The following is a 21723-nucleotide window of genomic DNA, read 5'->3' on the forward strand; positions in this document are numbered from 1 at the left end:
TGTCTTTTGCTTATGTCATTATTAAAATTCTTCATGGATGTGTGTTCAGCACAAAAGTTCCTAGCAGATCTGGAAATTTAAGCTTTTCTCAGTCTCATCCTTCAATTTCAGTTGTGGTCAGGGCATTTTTAAATACTGTAAAAAGAAGGCTCCTGTCACTTAATTCATCTCAATTTTAGTCACTTGTACAAAAAGAATGAAGTCAAAGTAACCAATATAAGGTCAACAAGTAGGAATATGTTTATTTCCTAATGCTGAAGTTGCACATTGCAGAAAACATACTTTAGAGCTGTGGCAGGAAAAAAACTAATGGAAGAAGTCTAAAATAGACAGTTTCTAGAGATTTAAACAAAATTTTAAAAAACCAAATACTTTATAAAAATAAGGGAAGTGATAGTTCCATTCTGATGGGCAGTAATCAGGCTTGGAATATTGTGCCTGGCTCTGGGCACTGCACTATTGAGAAATATTCAGCTGTGAAGAAGGGAAGTGAAGATGGTCAGAGTGCTGAAAATTAGGAGAGAGAGAAGGAATTGGGCATTTTAGCCTTGGAAAAAAATGTCAGGGATATGATTATATTCTTCAAGAACAGAAGGCTATGACATACTCTCTATAATCTCAATGTAATAGAAATAATAGATAAAATTATAGGAAGTCAGAGTCTGGTTGAATATAAAAAAAAACTTCCTAATAGAGCAGTTAGATATTGGAACCAATTTCTGAGGAAGGTGGCGGGATCTCCTTTGCTTGATATGTTCAAGCAAGGACTGTTGCCTCTGAGGTTATTCACCTTCCCAAAACAGCTGAAAACAACTTTTCCAGAGGGCATTTTGGGATTGATGCTAGGCACTGTTTTGGGGTCTGTCTGCATTATATTATTTATGATCTTGTTATTTGTGAGCCATTGAGAGTCTATTTATGATTGCGGCAGGATATAAAATGAATGGAGAGACATCTATTCAGGATGCTTTAATTCAGAAACCTGCACTGATGGTCTAAATGGCTCCTTCCAACTGATTGGGTCTGACCAAGAAAGGAGTCATACTGAAAATGCCTCCTTATGGGATGGGAAATAAATTCCTTGCTAAGAATCTTTAGAAAAGAGATTTAAAAAATGAACCGAGTTTATATGATGTCTCCATGAGCAGACAACTTACCTGTGAATACCATTGTTGCTCTTCAGCAAAGGATCGTTACCTTGTCGTGGTGCTGGAGCCTGAGCACCTCAATGATGCCATGAGCTAAACCGTGAAGGGCCACCCAAGACAGGAAGGTCACAACAGAGAGATCAGACTAAATGTGATCCCTGGGGAAGGTAATGGAAACCCACCCCAGTATTCTTGCTGTGAAAACTAAATGGATCAGTACAACCAGAGATATGTCGGTATACCATCGGAAGATAAGACTCCCAGGTCAGAAGATGGTCAAAATGCTACCGGGGAGGAGCAGAGGATGAGTTCAACTAGCCCCAGATATGATGACGCAGCTAGCTCAAAGCCGAAAGGATGGCTAGCGGCCGACAGTGCTGGTGGTGAATGGCAAATCCGATGTTCTAAGGATCAACACACCATTGGAACCTGGAATGTAAGATCTATGAGCCAGGGCAAATTGAATGTGGTTATTGGTGAGATGTCAAGATTAAAGATAGACATTCTGGGCGTCAGTGAACTGAAATGGACTGGAATGGGCCACTTCACATCAAACGACCACCAGATCTACTATTGTGGGCAAGAGGACCACAGAAGAAATGGAGTAGCCTTCATAATTAATAGTAAAGTGGCTAAAGCAGTGCTTGGATACAATCCAAAAAACGATAGAATGATCTCAATTTGAATTCAGGGCAAGCCATCTAACATCACAGTGATCCAAATATACACCCCAACCACAAATGCTGAAGAAGCTGAAGTAGAGCAGTTCTATGAGGATCTGCAGCACCTACTGGACAACACGCCTAAAAGAGATGTTATTTTCACCACAGGAGCCTGGAATGCTAAGGTGGGCAGTCAAATGACACCTGGAATTACAGGTAAGTATGGCCTGGGAGAACAAAACAGAGCAGGACATAGGCTGATAGAATTTTGCCAAGACAACTCACTCTGCATAACAAACACTCTTCCAACAACCTAAGAGATGGCTTTATACATGGACTTCACCAGATGGACAACACCGAAATCAGATTGACTACATCCTTTACAGCCAAAGGTGGCGGACATCTATACAGTCGGTAAAAACAAAACCTGGAGCTGACTGTAGTTCAGATCACGAACTTCTTCTTGCACAATTTAGGATCAGACTAAAGCGATTAGGGAAGACCCACAGATCAGCTAGATATGACCTCACTAATATTCCTAAGGAATATGCAGTGGAGGTGAAGAATAGATTTAAGGGACTAGATTTAGTAGATAGGGTCCCGGAAGAACTATGGTCAGAAGTTCGCAACATTGTTCAGGAGGCGGCAACAAAATACATCCCAAAGAGAGAGAAAACCAAGAAGGCAAAATGGCTGTCTGCTGAGACACTAGAAGTAGCCCAAGAAAGAAGGAAAGCAAAAGGCAACAGTGATAGGGGGAGATATGCCCAATTAAATGCAAAATTCCAGAGGTTAGCCAGAAGAGATAAGGAATTATTTTTAAACAAGCAATGCGCGGAAGTGGAAGAAGACAATAGAATAGGAAGGACAAGAGACCTCTTCCAGAAAATTAGAAACATCGGAGGTAAATTCCAGGCAAAAATAGGTATGATCAAAAACAAAGATGGCAAGGACCTAACAGAAGAAGAAGAGATCAAGAAAAGGTGGCAAGAATATACAGAAGACCTGTATAGGAAGGATAACAATATTGGGGATAGCTTTGAAGGTGTGGTCAGTGAGCTAGAGCCAGACATCCTGAAGAGTGAGGTTGAGTGGGCCTTAAGAAGCATTGCTAATAACAAGGCAGCAGGAGATGATGGCATCCCAGCTGAACTGTTCAAAATCTTGCAAGATGATGCTGTCAAGGTAATGCATGCTATATGCCAGCAAATTTGGAAAACACAAGAATGGCCATCAGATTGGAAAAAATCAACTTATATCCCCATACCAAAAAAGGGGAACACTAAAGAATGTTCAAACTATCGAACAGTGGCACTCATTTCACATGCCAGTAAGGTAATGCTCAAGATCCTGCAAGGTAGACTTCAGCAATTCATGGAGCGAGAATTGCCAGATGTACAAGCTGGATTTAGAAAAGGCAGAGGAACTAGGGACCAAATTGCCAATATCTGCTGGATAATGGAAAAAGCCAGGGAGTTTGAGAAAAACATCTATTTCTGTTTTATTGACTATTCTAAAGCCTTTGAGTGTGTGGACCATAACAAATTGTGGCAAGTTCTTAGTGGTGTGGGGATACCAAGTCATCCTGTCTGCCTTCTGAAGAATCTGTATAACGACCAAGTAGCAACAGTAAGAACAGACCACGGAACAACGGACTGGTATAAGATTGGGAAACGAGTACGGCAGGGCTGTATACTCTCACGCTACCTATTCAACTTGTATGCAGAACACATCATGCGACAAGCTGGGCTTGAGGAATCCAAGGCTGGAGTTAAAATCGCTGGAAGAAACATTAACAATCTCAGATATGCAGATCATAGCACTTTGATGGCTGAAAGCAAAGAGGAACTGAGGAGCCTTATGATGAAGGTGAAAGAAGAAAGTGCAAAAGCTGGCTTGCAGCTAAACCTCAAAAACCCCAAGATTATGGCAACCAGCTTGATTGATAACTGGCAAATAGAGGGAGAAAATGTAGAAGCAGTGAAAGGCTTTGTATTTCTAGGTGCGAAGATTACTGCGGATACTGACTGCAGTCAAGAAATCAGAAGACGCTTAATCCTTGGGAGAAGAGCAATGACAAATCTCGATAAAATAGTTAAGAGCAGAGACATCACACTGACAACAAAGGCCCACATAGTTAAAGCAATGGTGTTCCCTGTATTAACATATGGCTGCGAGAGCTGGACCATAAGGACGGCTGAGAGAAGGAAGATAGACGCTTTTGAACTGTGGTGTTGGAGGAAAATTTTGAGAGTGCCTTGGACTGCAAGAAGATCAAACCAGTCCATCCTCCAGGAAATAAAGCCAGACTGCTCACTTGAAGGACTGATATTAAGGGCAAAACTGAAATACTTTGGCCACATAATGAGAAGGCAGGACAGCCTGGAGAAGATGTTGATGCTAGGGAGAGTGGAAGGCAAAAGGAAGAGGGGCTGACCAAGGGCAAGGTGGATGGATGATATTCTAGAGGTGATGGATTTGTCCCTGGGGGAGCTGGGGGTGTTGACGACCGACAGGAAGCTCTGGTGTGGGCTGGTCCATGAAGTCACGAAGAGTCGGAAGCGACTAAACAAATAAACAACAACACCATTGTTGCTGAGGTACAACATGGGGAAATAACTTGTCCTGACTTTCGAACTTCCTGTGTGACTTGATTTGCCAGTGCAAGATGCTGGATTAGATAGGACTCTGCAACGACTACTATTGTACTGTACTATGTAACTTGTTTGCAATAATATGAGTTGTTTGGTTTAGCGTACCCACTGAATCTATCCATTAGCATGCTTTTGCATTTTGTTTGAACTCAACCAAGTGTGATTATTGAATAAACTATAGGTCAGCAAACCCTGGTTTTGTACTAGCCATTATTAGTTCACTGTGATTTACTGAACAAACCACAAATCAGAAGCATGCACTTTTTACAGGCTGCACATAAGTGGTATACCAGGATTGGATTCCAGGAAGCAGTGGCAGAATTAGAATACAAGTATTTGATTTAATTTTCTTTACAATTATGTTTAATTTCACTTAAATTTTAATTTAGTTTAAATTTAAGATAGTTAATAAAATTATCTCCATTCTCTAATAATTTTTCCTTCCTACTCTTCTGAGGGCTACAGTTTGCATCTTTGCACAAAATCACATAAATCATGGTTTGCAATCTGCAATGACTGGATCATCAGTGATCTGGTCCACCAGGCAAAACTAGATTAGTCTACTTAATGCCTCTAAACTTAATATAACAAATTATAGCGGAAGCTGAGCTGCATTAGATAAAGGATTTTGTCATGTCAGGAGGTTAATTTTGTTTTAATGAGCATTTGATTTTTAGTTTGTGTATTTCTGCAAAATATGGAATTCCCTGAGTTTGCTAACTCCCTCTTTCTTACAAAAGGTGCTATTTGGGCTATATAAGAATCCATACTCTCTGATTATACTAATTAAATAAATAATTGCTCAAGTGCTCCTAAAATACTGATTTATTTTTTCTGTCTTAAAGCACATAAATCTTGCTGCCAGTTCTGATTCCCTTTCTTAAATCTACTTATCCCTGTGAATAAGACCTGAAATTGCATCCTTGCTGACAGCACCATTTTCCTCATTTCATTTAGAGAGCCTTGTGAGCTTTTGCTGCAGTTGAATAACTTCACACAACAAGAGTAACATCACAAATCTGGAATGAAAAAGGGGGTATTGTTTTTCTTGGAGCAAGGAAAAAGGACTCTAAAATGTTAAGTCTCCCATAAGATGATTTATCAAAACACACTGGGATTTGTGTTGTGTTTTGTAAAACAAGTCTTGCATCCCCCCAAATCAGAAGGTGTCTGGTAGCATTTTTCCAACTAACACTTTTTAAAGGCATAAGCTTTCATGAGCTGCAGCTCAGTTTATCAGGTGCATTCCCAGTTCCTTTTTACGGTGAATAACTGCCCAGGTTTCTCCCAGAACAGCTTGAATAGCTAGAATAAGAGCCTATATGGAGTTCCAACCTCAAGGTCCTGAACCATTTCTCATTCTTCCACTCTTGCAGTCTGCACAAGGCTCTAAAATGCTTTCAAGATAGAAGTTGCATTGAAAAAACAACTACTATGAGGAAAAACTTCAGATTCACAAAACTTCCAGGTTTCTGTGCTATGCAAGCTAATAATGGCTTTCTGCTTAACATCTGCTTAATAGCAGCATTGGTTGCTAGTTTGTTTCTGGCTCCAATTCAAGGTGCTGGTTTTGACTTAAAGCCTTTCATGGCACGGGGCTGGGTTACTTGAGGGACTGCCTCCACCTGATTACATCTGCCTGTCCCGTTAGGTCTGGCAGAAGTATGCTACTGGTCCTGTCTGTGAAGGAATTACATCTGGTGGGGCCTCAGAGACAGGCCTTTTCTGCCAGGGCTCCAGTCCTGTGGAACATCGTTCCCCCTGAGGTGAGACTGGCCCCGTCCCTGACACCATCTGGTAGTCCCTTAAACATAGTTGCGTCATCAGGCTTGGGGAACTCCAGGAAGTGGTAAATTACTGAGATGGCTGTATTGCCTATTAATGTAGCTCTCTCTGCTACTCTATCATTGGTAACGGTGTTTTTAATTGTAGAATGCTTTTTAATTGTTAGTTTTTTATGATGTGTTTTTATTGTATGCCTCCCAGAGTCACATTCTGAGATGGGCGGCTATATAAATGTGATATATTGATCAATCAATCAATCAAGAACTAGCATCGAGGGAAGTCTATTTTCGTAAGTGAAGATAAATATTGTCATATATCCATCTGAGCTTTTACCTAAAGTTGCTTTCTATACCATATCTATAATGAAGGGATGTATACTATACAGCTAAGAGGCATTCAAGACAAATTGCAGACTAGGTTGAGGAACTGTATCAACATCTCTATTTTAAATTGTCCTGTCAAACTGAATTTAAGTTCTGTGGCCTTACTATCACAATACCAGGAATTATCCATTCCCAACAACAGTGCTCTCCAGAGACAGGTCAAGTTTTAAAACATGGGTAGACGCATTAAAATAAAATGCCAAAATGTCCCAACTGTATTTCAATGCACTTGCAGAAGTTTCTAAGCAGTTGCATCCACTGAAAGCATATCAGGACTTTGTGACTACAAATTACTAGAAGCCCTATCTTCAACTATTTACATTTTTTTTAACCGAGTCATGCAATGACAGGACAGTTGAGAGCAATCAAGGATAGTTGAGAGTTCTAATAAGGCTTGATCTGGTTATATTGTAGTTCAGGATTTCTCAAATACTGCTGAACTGAAATGTTTAGTTACACTTCTGAGGGAAGTATGTGGAAATTTTGCTCAGGGAATTCCTGACAGGACATTAAGAACTACGTATTAATTAGAAAAGAGTAGTATAATTGTTGATGGGATGAGAGGATGGGCTATTCTCAAGCTCCTGGTGACAGATAAAGGCTAAAGCTTGGTCTACACACACAGTGGAGTGGATGATCTTTCAGATGGGGAAATACTGGTTTTGAATGCTCCCCTCATTAAAACAACATTGTAAATAGCTAGCATGATAGAAATGTTCTATGCTAGTGTCTCTGGTGGCATATCACATTTTTTGAGATACTGTTCCTTGGACTGCATTATTACATGCAGATTCATCTGGAACTATTCTAAACGTGGTGTTGGGATGCTTACAGCTGAAGGGATCCTAATACTATTACCTAAAAAATGTATTTGTACAATAATTCTGTTTTTCCCTATTCATAATTTTCTGGTGCAAAACAAAAATGAAAAAAGTGGTAGGATTTAAAGTAGAAGATGGAAGCACACAACATGCTAACCTACCATGTTTAATTTAATCCAGTTGCTTGGGTTTGCCAATATGCTGAGAACTGTATTTCAGCGCACTTGCAGAAGTTCCATCAGAAGAACCATCAATCGTACTGGCCTGATTTATGTGATGAGCCAGATACTAGCCACCCACATTTTAATCCAATGTGTTTTAGCCCACCACTGCAAGATATAATATATAAATTATATACGCAAGTTTTGTACAAAGTCAGCTAATATTTTGATCCCCCATAAAATTCTGTCAATGAGGCATGGCAAGAACATAGAAAAAACTTTCTTTAGAAGTAGCTTTAATTCATTTGATATTTCCACTTTCTCCATGCAACTTAAAGATTGTTACTTAAAAGGAAAAAAAAGAATTAAAGGGAAATAGGCAATTAGAGAGGAAACGTCTGCACCCCTCCTTTTGAATTGTAGAGTGTTTAGTAAGTATAACTACCAATTCAATGGTTTCTATACAGCGAATTCTTTTCCCTTTTTTTGCTGTAAGCCAAAGCAATATTTTGGAGAGCAATTCTGTTGTTAGAAGTAAAAATATTAAATTGGAGCCCATGGTCATTATACGTACAGCACTGATGAGCTAGATAAGCCTCTCAAATTAAGCATTGTTTGGGCTTGTGTAACATCCTAGACTAGGATACAACATTTTGTCTTAGCCTGTCATGTAAACCAGGTCATCATAAAAAGTCATAACTTGGTTTACTTATTAGACGCAGCGTGCAATGTGAACATGGCGGTTGTGTGTTTTGGTAACCCAGATATAATACACTGTAATAAATCTAATAAACCAAAAGATTTTTTAGTGGGGGAGTAAATTAATATTGAAATCTGTTGTTTTCCTCCCATGAGGGGAAAGTAACAGAGTTGCATTTCCAGGCCCTGCTCTGGTTAATATTCTCATCCCCTTTTCTGCAGGTCTCTCCTGAGGGCAATTCAGTAAGGAGATACTCTGAGGGGCTAAGGTGAAGCCACGGCCATTTTCCATCTGTCCCTACACCTCTGAAATGCATGAACAGGGCTAGATGTTGATATTTGGGACTATATTATAAACACGCACAGAATTAAAAGCATTTACAGTGGAGGCACCAAAGTTAAATAATGCTTGTCTGTCAGCAAGGGGTCACTGCCCAGCCTCACCACACATTCTTCTGAAGGATCAGCCACAATTTTCTTGGTCTTCTCCTTCCTCTTGACCCATTTATTCTTCCTTCATATATTTGTTTTGGGATTCAGTCCTCTCATTCTCTGAACAAGCAAACAAACTCAGCACGTTTCTTTTTTAATGTTCACTCATTTTTATATTCAGTCTATTCAGTTCACTTGGCACCCATTCATTCTTGATCTTCTCTCTCATAAAATCTCTAAAATACTCCTTCCAGCATTGACTCCCTTCAATTTCATTCCTAATCATTTTATTGCTTTCATTTTAAATGGTCTTCATTGTGCTGGAGGTTCCTAGTGTTGGAAGGATTCAAGCAAACCCCCCCCCCTTTCAAACTGCCATTTTCCAACCATGTCGTCCCCCCATGGACACTTCCCGCCAAAACACTTCCCCAAACCTGGTAAGAAGCTGGAAATTCCAGGGCAAAAGACTAAGATAGGAGAGAAACAACTTAAACATAAATGGATCACAGTAGAATAATAGGAGCATGAGCCATAAAAGAACCTTCTGATAATCACATTCCCTGTAAGCCAATCAGGTCAGGAAACAGAGGACAAAGGTGGAGAGGCAACACCTTAGCATAAGGAAAAAGGGTTTCCCCTCAGAATAACAATCTAAACCCAACAGGCAAAAGTCTTTTTTGGTAACCCAGATATCTGACAAGCATTTTATGGACTCCTTTTAGTTTTCAGTGGGATGCTGAAGGCCCAGTTGAATTTATTATTTACTGCATATATTGAGAGCCAGTTTGGTGTAGTGGTTAAGGCATCAGGCTAGAAACCGGAGACAGTGAGTTCTAGTCCCACCTTAGGCACAAAGCCAGCTGGGTGACCTTGGGCCAGTCTCTCTCAGCCCTGGAAAGGAGCCAATGGCAAACCCCTTCTGAAAAACCTTGCCAAGAAAACTGCAGGGACTTGTCCAGGCAGTATCTAAGAATTGGACACAACTGAACAGATTAAAAAAAAAAGCATGTATATCCCACCTTTTTCTGTAAGAGCTTAAGGAGAGTAAGAACATGTTGTGTAACTCCTTATTAGAGTAAGAACATGTTATTGTGTACCTTATTAGAGAAAACACTGGTTTTTTTTCTCTACAACTGATTATCTGAACTGAGTTTGGCTGAGAGAGTGGGCCTGGTCCAAAATCACTCAGGGCTCTTCCTCACACGCCCAGCAACACACTTTCCTTTTGTCCTCCAAATGGGAGGAAACTGGGAAGCTGCTGTACCTGTAGCAGTCCTTCTCCCACACTTCGAAAAAAAACGTGACCAAGTTGCTGCCTTCCGGGAGGGCGGCTGGGATCTCTTGCTTCTGTGGTGCTCCTCACCAGGTGTGGAAATAGGGGCAGGGATCATCATGGGGGTGCAAAGAAAAATTACTGGCCCCAATATCAATCTTCTGAAACATCTTCTATAAAGTTGATACTGCTACCAGAGCCCGCCTTCCTCCTGCCCCCCCAAAAAACTTTAGTTGCCAGGCCAAGCTCTCCTTTCCCTCCAACAGCCAAAACAGAAATGACCGTGGAGGACCGGAGTCCATGGCTGAAAGGGAGGTGACCGGCAACAAGCCAATTGGAGCCCTGCAGCTCACTGATCTCCCTCGGCTCCTCCTCCGTGCAACACACGCCGCTTGCAGAGAGAAGGGCTTGTTCCATTTGCTGCTGGAAATCGCTACTTTCCTGCTGGATCTTTTTTTATCCTGTTTGAGTAGCAGGCTGCCCCCAGGAAGGAGGCTCCGGCATGAGGCCGTGCCAGCAACAACCGGTAAGCAGCCGTCACCGAGCTGAGGCAAAGGGGCTATGCGGATGACCCCCTCAAAATGAGTGTAGGTAGAACCAGTTTGTTCTAGGGTTTCAGCCTGGATGCCTTTCAACCGTTTTCAAAACTGTTGGGTATGTTGCAAAATCGTTAACTGCAGAAAGTATTTCCCTTGCTCTTAAATAAGTAGGGGCAGTATCTTGCCATAATGATTTGAGGGGAAAGGAAACGTTGGAAAAGGGGAAATGTATGAACTTACAAGAATATGATAGAACTAATCTCTATGCGAAAAAGCTGCGGAATAACATTTTCTCATTCTTGTACTTAAATGAATGGGCTTTAAAGTCCCCACTTTGCGGCGGGGTCATCACTATCCTGTTGCCACTAAGATCACCAAGGCGCTATACGAATCACAGCATAAGAGTACTATTTTTAACAAGAGAAACGTCGACTATCAAACTGCCTTTAAAATACCAAGAGTCCTGCAAAGCCATTTTGTAGCGTTTCAATGGACAGCCCGTCTTTTGAATCTGCCAATAATAAAATAACTGAAACACAATAAAGCGCCGGCTACTTGCAGAAACTACTGTACGGAGTTCAGCTGGGGGGGAACGCGTATCAACCGTTTGCAGGCAACCAGCCCCACCTCAGGAGAGGGGGGGATAACCCCGGACGTCTCCTCCCTCTTGAGGGAGGAGGAAAAGAAAGGAAGGGTTCTGGCCTCGCGTGACCTAGTTAAGATGAAGCCTCTGCTCGGATTTCAGACGCTTAGCTAACGAGTACAGGAGGAGGAGGAGACGGAGACGCCTACGCAGTCCAGAGGAGCCCTCCCGCCCCGCGGTCGTCTGTTTTCTGCACTCCTCCGCCCTTCTGGGAAGAACCCAACAGGCCTGCTTGCAGCTGCACCAGCTATAGGAGTGGCGTCATGGTGAGGGATTTGTAAGGGGTGCGCGAGACAGCGCGCGCGCACTACCCGGCGCGTTCTGAGGACTGCAGTTAGGCGGCGGTGTTTAATTAATGGCTGATGCGACAAGGTTTTGAGAGCGATGGTGCATAGTGCTTAAAAGCAAGTCTTACCTTCATATCTAGGTCTCGGCTGGGTGTCCGCTAGTAGGGTTGACGGAGAAAGGCCGTAGGGCAAGGACAAGGCTGATGTGGGATGGGATATAACTGAGATGATGGTTCACCCTTCCTCAAGCCAGCACACTGTGGTTCGCAGATCTAGGCTACTGGAGTCCCGAGGACCACGTATGACCACAAGTTTTATTAGACCTTTCTGTACCTCTTTGCTGCCGTTTAATTGCTGTGCAGCCCAGACATGGTAGTCTGCATTATGAGTGTTGTATTCCAACACATCAGGGGGCAGCAAGTAGGATATGTCAGTTGTATGATCAGATTCATTGGGGTAGAGTCAAGATTTACTCTCAGAATGAATGAATGGGCAGACAGATGCCCAAGGGATAGCTTACTCCAGTTTGTCTTGAGTTTGCTCAACACACTAAACTACAAACTAGCCAGCTATGTTTTAGCTTAGTAGGTTGTGTGAACCAAGCCTTGGTGCTTCAGGTAGTTGTCAGAGCCCAGAAAAGTGGACTGAGTAAATGAACTAAATTGAAGGTGAGTGTGATATAGTGATTAAATGCTAGATTCAGGTTCTATTCTACCATCAGCCACAGTCTCACTAGGTGTCTCTAGGTCAGTCACTCTCTCTCAGGCCAGACCTACCTTACAGGGTTGCTGTAGAGGTGGAAAGTAGGAGGAGGGAATGCTATGTAGGCCATCAAGCTCCTGAACAAAAAGGCATCTTTCCCTTTACTGCTTAGTGTTTGCATAATATTTTCTATGTTTTGTTGCCATTCACATACATAATTGAATAGTATAATCTTTACCACAACCCTATAAGTAAGGTCAGTATTTTATTGTCCCTCTGTTGCAAATAGGGAGAGGGCTGAAGCTGAGAGTGATTTGAGTAGATTTAATGGTAAATTCAAACCTGTTAATTTTGAATTTGATTTGTGATGATAAAACAAAAGTTAGATTACAGATTCCAGGCTTTGTGCAATTAGTGAAGAATTATGTAGGGAAGACTATATTGGTGTGATTATGGAGACTTGGGGAAGCAGAGAGGGGAGACCTCGTTTCTTTAGAGGGTGCAGATGTGATGGTACAGAACTGAAAAGATAAAGGATCTGAGTATTACTGATGTGACTATTTGAGACCTTAGCAGAAGAGTACTTGAGAGATTGTGGAAGTTAATTGAAGATTACTGGCTGGGGGTGTAGGAGTGACAGCTTAGAGAAATTCACAAGGAGAGCAAACACCAGGTTTTATTGTGGTGTGGCCCAGGTTGCAAAAGTTTCTGCTGTTTTACAGTTTGTGATGCTGGAGCTCTGTTAGGCATGGGAGCAGGGCATTTTCCCATTCACAAGACTATTTCCCTTACTCTGCCTCTTGCTACCTGAACTCTCTAGAAGATTTCATAGGCAGCCTTCTCACTGAACCTATTCCTTCTAATTAGTTTACAGTCTCTCTATAAAGCTGCCTGCCTTGATTTTTCTTGCTTATATAAGCAGCACGAGTCAACATTCTTAGAGTGAGGCAAGAATTTTGATACATCCTGCTTCTATAAGCCTCTCAGCTTCTAGGCCAAAGTGAATTGTTACTTTTTCCCCTGCTCACTGTCATATACACGCATAAGGCTCTACAAGGCAGCCTATAATGATACTTGCAGATGTTGTCATAGCTCCCAAAGGAAGTTGTGCAGAAAGAATGATAACATCCAGGAAGCTTTCTCTCCTACCAACAGTGAGTTTTTCAAAACAGCCAGACAAACACATTTACCAAAAATATGGGGGTTAGTAGAAGAAAGGCTGGCCGTTTATGTTTTTCCATTTTAATTTTGTGAAGAGGCCAGACTTATTTATTTATTTAATGTTTATCCCACCTTTATTTTTTATAAAGTGAGCATACCTAATACTCCTTTCTCCTCCTGTTTTCCCCACAGCAACCACCCTGTGAGGTGAGTTGGGCTGAGAGAGAGTGACTGGGTGATTTTTGGTATTCTAGAGCTGCCATAATTTAGAATATGGACATTGACTGAATGACAGTTTTTGCATTCTCTTGCTAATCAACTATAGGGAAGTCTCTTTATTGCATGGTGTTGCCTGCTTTTTCAGCATTCCAAATTTGTCACAAGTGATGATAATCTCATGGCAGATGTCAAAATGGAGGGACTGGGAATACAAACGTATGGACATTCCCTTGTTTTGCTGTTTTTTTTAATCTCTTGCATGTTTCTTAATTGTGGTTTTATTTTTATATACATTTTGTTTTTATTAGCTGTAAAAATGGTATTTGTGTGCCAACATATGACTGAGGGTTATGCATACTATGTTTGTCTCAAGGTGCCTGAGTTGCAGAAAATAACTGTCCGGATGAAGAATCCTGAACATGTAAAAAATATAGTTTCAGCACTCAGGAAAGGTGGAGCAGCAAGACTCCAGGTGTGTGATTCTTTTTATAACCTTAGCTTCTTCCCCATCTCTTTTCAGGGTATCTATTTATTCCAACAAGTTTCACCACCAGAAGAGAGTGGTACCTTCCTCAAAATGTAGATGGGGCCAGGACAAAACTAAATGTAATTTAAAATTAATTAAATACAGTTTATATGATCACATACTTCACATTTCCCTCCATCTTATTAATAGCCACAGTTCAACAGAAACGGGTTGAGTGTCGCATCAAAGCTTTTGGGGGAGGATAGGTTGTTTCCCCTGATTTAGAGACCTAATTCTTCAGTGGGTCTGTCCTGTGGTGCTGTAGAATGCTACCTGAACAGAGTATTCCTTGGGAAGTTATCAAGTCTCCTTTCCTGTTCAATCCAGGTCATTTCTGATTTTGACATGACTCTGACTCGGTTTGGCTTCAATGGGAAGCGCTGCCCAACTTCACACAGTGAGTCTAATTTCTGGCCTTTCCTAATTGTCAGCTCCCTTTAAAAAAATCTTGTTCTTCTCCTTGGTGGTTTTCTTTTTTTCCTTGATGTTTTCCCATATTCTTGTCCGCATTCTCCTTCTTTACAAGGAGGCTTGTAAAGGCTTCTCAAATTACCTTTTTGTAGATTTCTCTTCCTCCTGGTCTTTAGGCTACTTTTTTAAGAGAGTTATTGATACATTTTGGTTATGAGTATATTCACATGATGCGCTAATCCCAATCTGGTTGTAATAATAACCAGGCTAATCCAAGGCAAGGCAAGTTTTACTGGTTAGCCACCATTTTGGATCGCTGAAATAACATTTCGTTTTACAGATGCGTAAACATTTTTTAAAAAACCATAGTGGCCTTATTGGGGTCAAAGGGATTGAGGACAGAATGGGGTAAGACTAAGCCTTCCCCAGGCTATTTTGTAACCCCATATTACAAACAACTTCTGGAGCGTGAAAAGAAGTAGCAGAGAGACAGTGTGGTCCCTTAACTATTCCATCCTCCTACCTTCCTATTTAAAAGCTGGAAGAAGGAGTTCCCACAAAAAATTGCCCTTGCCCATCTGAGTTTGGACAATATATTGAATTATAGGTTCAGCTTAATGAATTTAGTGACAAATTACATTTTCAAATTGTGATTAAGGCACTCTTTCTTAACCAGAATATAATGCCTGATTCATGGAATATATTAGATTTTAACACAAAATGGCTTAATGTTGTTTCAACATGGTCTAAAAATAATTATGATTTAGAAATTCCGTGGATAACAGTGGGTGGAAGACATGATTTTGCAAAGTTTGAGAAGCACTGCTATAGGTAAGGAAAATAAGCTGTTAGGCAATTTTGTATGTATACACAATTTACATAGATCTAAAGTACTACTCTCTGGAACTCTAGTCTAATCTCTGTTTTCAACCAGGAAGTGTACATAATTTCCATTCTTATTTTCATAGGCTCAAGAACTAGAAACTTGCTTTTTAAATAATAAAGTTATCATTTTAAAAATTCAGTTACATTTTTTAAAGTTACTAAATTTTGTGCCCAATTTGAAATTCTGGTTTTACATAGAATAACAAAATACACACAGCCACATACACAGTATTGACTGCATTAATTTTTTTTGAATTGAAAACTCAGAACATGCTTTCAAAACACAGCATGTTCAAAATAAGTTTAGACTCAACATTACCGTGTATGAGAGTTTCTAGAAATTTGTTTGTTTCTCTTCAGATATTATAGATAACTGCCGGGTCATCAGCGAAGAAGGCAAAAAAAAGGTATGAGCTTCTAGGAATCCTTTAGCAAATATCTGAATTAAAAACCAAACTGATATTCACATTTCATGTCCTTCTGCTATCACGACCCCTAGGAATTAAAATTTTGTGACCTTTTAGGCCTTTTAGCTAGAGAAAATACTTTGCTGTTGTAATGTATTAGGCTTTCTTTGAAGATTGGAAACTTCAGCTATGTGAAGGGGACTGCTGATACTTGCGTGAGTCATCATGTAATATAAAATCAGCTTTAGATGTCCTGTTTTTGCCTGCTAATAATATTTATTAAAGTGGAAAGTGCCAGAGACTAAGCCTTTTCAGCAGTGGCCAATTTATTGATGTTATCCAATGTTCCATGTAATTACACAGAGCAAGGTAACAGCAGTGTTCCAATGTTAAAACTCCCTATAATTCAGTGCTGCTTATCAGCTTTGAAAATCTGTTTTGTTTCTTTGAACAAATGTGTTGATTCTGTCCAATATTCCAGCTGAAAGATCTACTTCATCATTACTATCCTATTGAAATTGACCCATATCAGACTGTGGAGGACAAACTGCCCCTCATGATAGAATGGTGAGTGTTATACCAAAGAAGATTATTCGGTTTGATGTCCCAAAACAACCTGCAGGCTGGAGTCATGGGGTTTTGGTTGCTTAGAAGGTGGGTGAGCTTTGTCTTATTTGGTGAATTAGTTCAGCCAACATGACACTGATGTTTTCCAGGTGGACTAAGGCTCACAACCTCCTGTCCCAGGAAAAGATTCTGAGGAGTGATATTGCCCAAATAGTGAAAGACTCTGATGTTAAACTCAGGTATGAGATTCACATGTTAAGTACAAAGTCAGTTCAGGAAAGACATAAACGTCCATTTCAGTTATTCCTTCTTTGTATCAAATGTTCCCAAGTTACGGGAAGATGGAATTCTGCACGTGGAATTAAATGTAAAAACTGGCCCAAAGTTTGAAGGTTTACTACTGCACACTTAGTAATGCATATTGTGTGCATGCTTTTTTTCACCAAATGCAAATCTTTTGGTACATAGTTGTGTCAGCTTGTTTAGGGTCAGCAACTTTATGGTCACCAGAAACCATAAAGAAGGGAGAAGTAAACGGGGATTGGAATGTTGTTCACTTGCAGAAGCAGCAGGTCAGGAAACACAGTCATCAGACTATTCGTTGTCTGAAGTTTTGGAGCAACTCACATGCATTTATTTCAATAATTCTATTAGTAAACCTATAATAAATAAAGACCACCTTTATTTTTCTGAGATAAAAGACTGAAGGACTGTGGGAAAATTGGCTGATCTAATGGCCCCTTCACATGATGTGTGGTGGTGGTGCAGAGATAGTTAAATGCGTACTTAAATAAAGGTTGAGTGCAACAAACATGTCCCACATACATTTCTCAAAGATCTGGGAATGGTAGTAAGGTTTCCTACCAGCATAAACTCATGTGTCAAGAAAAGGGTTTGGTACCGTCTCATGCTTATGTGCATGTGTTCTCAGTTGAGAGAACTTTAAGCCAATCATCCACCAAAAATGTACTTTTAAATAATGGATTTAAATAAAATTATCCACTTGACATTTCATATTAAGCAATCAATTTAATCACTGGAACCTACTATAATTAAGTACTTGTATGCTATCTAGAAGCTATACCTTGTATAACTATAGATTTGAGGATTTTGTGTATTTTAGGATGCTGCATGCTATTTAGTTTAATTTTTAGCTAACAAAAGCTTTTGCTTTTTCCAATCTGAATGTCCTTATCTGTTCCAGGAAACTGATAAGTGAGTGGACAAGTTTATGGTTTACTGTTGATAAAATAAAAAGGATATCTTTTCTGTCAGGTCTTGTGTGCTTCAAGAAATGGTTGCCCTTTTGGGCTAATACATCTATTGGAAATGTTGGGACTTTGCTGCTGCCCTTTAAATATAAATGCCCACATTTCACCATTTTAGCCAAATGTTACCTTTCTCTTCCTTCTTGCACTTAGAGATGGCTTCAGCATTTTCTTTGACCAGCTGCATGAGAGCAAAGTTCCCCTGTTCATCTTTTCGGCGGGTGTGGGTGATGTGCTAGAGGAGATAATTCATCAGGCTGGTGTATTCCACCCTAACATCAATGTGGTCTCCAACTATATGGACTTTGATGACAGTGTGAGTTGAATCATCGCTCTTCACCTACCTCATCTCCTCTGGCATGGAAGCATTCCAAGGATTCTGCCATTCTGTCCTGATGGGAGAGTCTTCAAAATATTTCCTTTTTCTCTGGAATCAGAGGAGGTGTTAAGGGGGCAGTAAATAAAAAACTTCCAGGCTTTGCCATAATGTGCAGAATTTTGGATACTGCAGTTAGAATGACTATCTTAGGGACCTGGAACTATTTTCTTAGATGTGGTAAAAACTTGGGCTGGGCTGTACTGTTTGTGATTTGGAGTAGAGGCCATGACTGAACGCTTGTCCTATATTAAAAATAAAGACCATTCTGTGTAGAAAAGCAGAAGATAGGGAGAGAATTAGATGCATTCCTCCTTTCCACATTTTTTTTCAGTGTGAGAAGTTTGTGTATGAAGTAGCATTTGCTGTATGACTGATCACCTGCAGTCTGAAGCATCTTGGCCTTACTAAGGTTTATTTCATTTCTTCATGGAGAACTAGGACAGAGAAATAGATATTATACAGTTTGAAAATATATAAGTATTCAATCTTTGTAGTCCTGAGCAGAATATTTATGTATCTACAAGAAGTACATTACACTCTTAACAAGTTCAATATCCTTGAAGTTGTTCAAACTAAGTTTAGTAGAGCCATTACTGCAGTCCCAAAATGTATTAAGAATGCTGTTTACATTTGGAGATGGCTTTGGTTTCTGTCGACTAGAGCTTGATTTTTACTAATGTTTTGGTTAAAATTAATTTTCTTCCCTATAGGTGTGGTCCCTTCAGTCCTTAGGGACCACTTTAAATCAATGTGGCTTAAGAAAGCTGCTGATAAAATCCATTTATTGGGTTTTTCAACAGAGAGCCTCTGCTCCTTAGGTTTTGAAAATGCCAGATGTGCTCTCAAGCAGTGGATCTTGGGCACAGACCTTCAGTCTAATCTAAGCCTGGTGTCTAGTCCTATAATTTGGGAGATTCTTCCAAAAAGGTTTGTGCCAGCCTCCTATTTATCATCTATTACAATATCAAAATTTCATAGGGCTTTTACCTTAACCAGGCTAGGCACACTGCCCTCATCAGTCCTTTAAGAATACTCCAGTGCACCAGCACCCGTGCCCATGTGGGGATGGCTCAATAGAGTCTTTGAGCCATACACTCCTCTGTTGTTCCCTTTATAGGGAATCTAGGATGACTCTCATCTATCCCATCCTGAAGACGTTTTCAGGCAGAGAGCACAACTTTTGTCACTCCTTTTATCTGATAACCCAGGTATATCCTCCCAGGTTGTCCAGTTTTGTGCCTCTATATGTACAATTCATTTTACTTGTAGTTGATGATTCTGACTTGTTTACTTGTATTTTATGTTTTTATTCTATTATTGCACTTTTAACCCTTGTACTTGTATATTCTATATTCATTCTTATTTCTTGTTATACATCTTATATCTATACATACTTGTCAACTAATGCAGGTGTATTTATATTCACTTTTTAGGTTTATATTGTTTTCTGGCTTTATGGCTGTAATAAAGTTACTTGATTTGAAGAAGTACATTAAGTTATCAGCTACAATTAAAATGTGCTTACACCTGATATAATTAGGTTTAAACTTGCTTAATAACATGGAAAGAAATATTTTCTGTAGTTTCTGAAATGCATTTGCAGTTGGTATTAATTTGTAAATTAACTTAAAAAATTGGGAACCATGGTTCTAGTCCGTTTATAAAGCCGAAATGACAATGACTTGTCCTGTAGGTATGCAAGTTCACACAATGCATGCTCAGCTGCATTCTGCCATTACTGTTATAAACCCATTATGTTTGCCATTGTAGGGTGTTCTGCAAGGTTTCAAAGATCCCCTCATCCACACCTATAACAAGAACAACACAGTCCTGAAGAACTCAGAATATTTCCAGCAACTGTGCACAAGAACAAGTATCTTACTGCTTGGAGATTCCATGGGTGACCTCAGTATGGCAGATGGTGTTGCTGACATGGAGAATATCCTCCGGATTGGCTTCCTGAATGACAGGGTGAGTTGAGAGTGCCTACATGGCTAAAACTGATGGTGAAAGCCTTATCCAGAAGCAAAGTAAGGCAGCTATTTCAAGTAGCAGAGTTGGATGCCATACAAGATGGTTGGCTTGGGGGAGGTGTAGCAAGTTGCAGCTGGTGCCTAAAAAGTCTTACCTTGTGTGCTTAGTGTTGCTCCTGCCTCATTGTCCTTTCCAGCCTTACACATAGATAGGTTCTGCCTAAAGGGCAATAGTGTGAGAGAGGAACAGCATCACGCCTCTAGGCTTCTTAACTTCTAATCTTATCTACCAGTTGATGGTAAGACCTGACCTGTCCCAATTTGTTAGCAGCAGTTGATCGGTAGAAATTAGGAGGAATGACTAGATACATTTATTATCCAGTTGTGGATTTTGAATATTAGAACTATCAGAATGATACAATAACATCAGCCAGCTTTTAAGTTCTCCAGAACTCTTAATCAGGCAAGATGTTACCAAAGGGGGGATGAGAAAGAAGCAAGATAGTTGAAAAATTAGGCTAGATATTACAGCCATGAGGTATTTCTTTCAATTCAATCTTGAGGTGGGATTTATTGCCTGAATTTGTTTGTTAGTATTGGATTTCTCGCGTTCCAGACAAAGAAAATGTTCCACCATAGTACTAGTATCTACAGGAACCACAAAACACAGGTTTAACGAGATTAGTTCTGTAATTGCTATTTATACTTCCTTTCATGCAGGTGGAAGAACAGCGGGAGAAATATATTGAGGCTTATGATATTGTGCTGGAGAAAGATGAAACATTGGATGTGGTAAATGGTATTTTACACTTCATCCTGGCCCAAACTCCAGATACACAGTCCCCTAACTCTTGATGACTAGTTGCCTTTTGGAAAATTTCCCTCATTGTTCTTTGACATTCCCAGTATCATAGAATTACTACGGGCCAGGCTAGCGTTTATCTTATTCTTACATCTACTATACTAATTAAAATAGCATCACAAACTTATGTACTAATTTTGCAGTCCATTTTCTCTTGGCCAAAATGCAACAGAATCAAGACTTTGACTAATGAAACATTCTTAAAAGAATATGGTGATATTATGGGTTAGACTTGTCTATTACCACTCTTAAAAAAGAAAGAGAAGCTAGTGGGGATAATATGGCGCAGCCTACTTTTAAGCTACGTTGCAATTACTGAAATAATGCTGGTGTGGGAAACCAATTTGGTATTATTGGTGATGCTGCTTTATGCAGCAGCAGCTGACTTGTGGAAGATGGGTTGAAGGCTTTCCTGGGTAAGCAGCTTTGTTGGAATCCTATATATTTGGGCATGTTCTAAATTGGTGTAGATGAAGTTAGGTAGCAGGTGTAGTATCTTTAAGAGTAAAATTAATGCATACTGGCCTCAGTAGCTATTGAGCTTTTTCCAATGACACTTAATGTAACGAATGAACTTAACCGTGATAAAGTGTGCATAATGTTAAGAGTTTCTGCTTGAATTGTATGCAAACTATTGGATTTCTGATGCTCTGTATTTTAGTTTTGTGAAACGTTTGTTTTCCAAAATGCTTTTGAACCATAAATAGCCCAGATCCAGCTTTTCCACAAAATTTTCAACATTTTTTTATTCAAGACATGTAAATATAATAAAAGAAAAGTCTTATTTTGAACATTTTGGTATGCCTATTTTCTTTTGTTCCATCTGCTTTAATTGAACCAGTTTTTAAAAAGTCACCACAGCACCATTGAAGACTT

General features: G+C 40.0%; 1 protein-coding gene across 1 annotated transcript; it reads left to right on the forward strand.

Annotated features, from left to right (window-relative positions):
* Positions 1-11269: 11269 nt before the first annotated feature.
* NT5C3B (5'-nucleotidase, cytosolic IIIB) lies at positions 11270-21638 on the forward strand. The gene is made up of 9 exons (XM_063300591.1): positions 11270-11466; positions 13943-14041; positions 14423-14492; positions 15752-15798; positions 16280-16365; positions 16515-16604; positions 17787-17949; positions 19783-19983; positions 20706-21638. Exons 1-9 carry the CDS (start codon positions 11464-11466, stop codon positions 20838-20840), a joined length of 894 nt encoding a protein of 297 aa, XP_063156661.1. The 5' UTR covers positions 11270-11463; the 3' UTR covers positions 20841-21638.
* Positions 21639-21723: the final 85 nt, after the last annotated feature.

The sequence above is a fragment of the Candoia aspera genome, chromosome 4, assembly GCF_035149785.1.
Source record: "Candoia aspera isolate rCanAsp1 chromosome 4, rCanAsp1.hap2, whole genome shotgun sequence".
Taxonomy (NCBI): domain Eukaryota; kingdom Metazoa; phylum Chordata; class Lepidosauria; order Squamata; family Boidae; genus Candoia; species Candoia aspera.

Bases quoted from the DNA above. Each gene is read 5' to 3' on its own strand.
- NT5C3B (XM_063300591.1), top strand. The intron at 15,799-16,279 runs GTATGAGCTTCT...CCAATATTCCAG, and splicing joins GCGAAGAAGGCAAAAAAAAG to CTGAAAGATCTACTTCATCA. The intron at 17,950-19,782 runs GTGAGTTGAATC...TTGCCATTGTAG, and splicing joins ATATGGACTTTGATGACAGT to GGTGTTCTGCAAGGTTTCAA.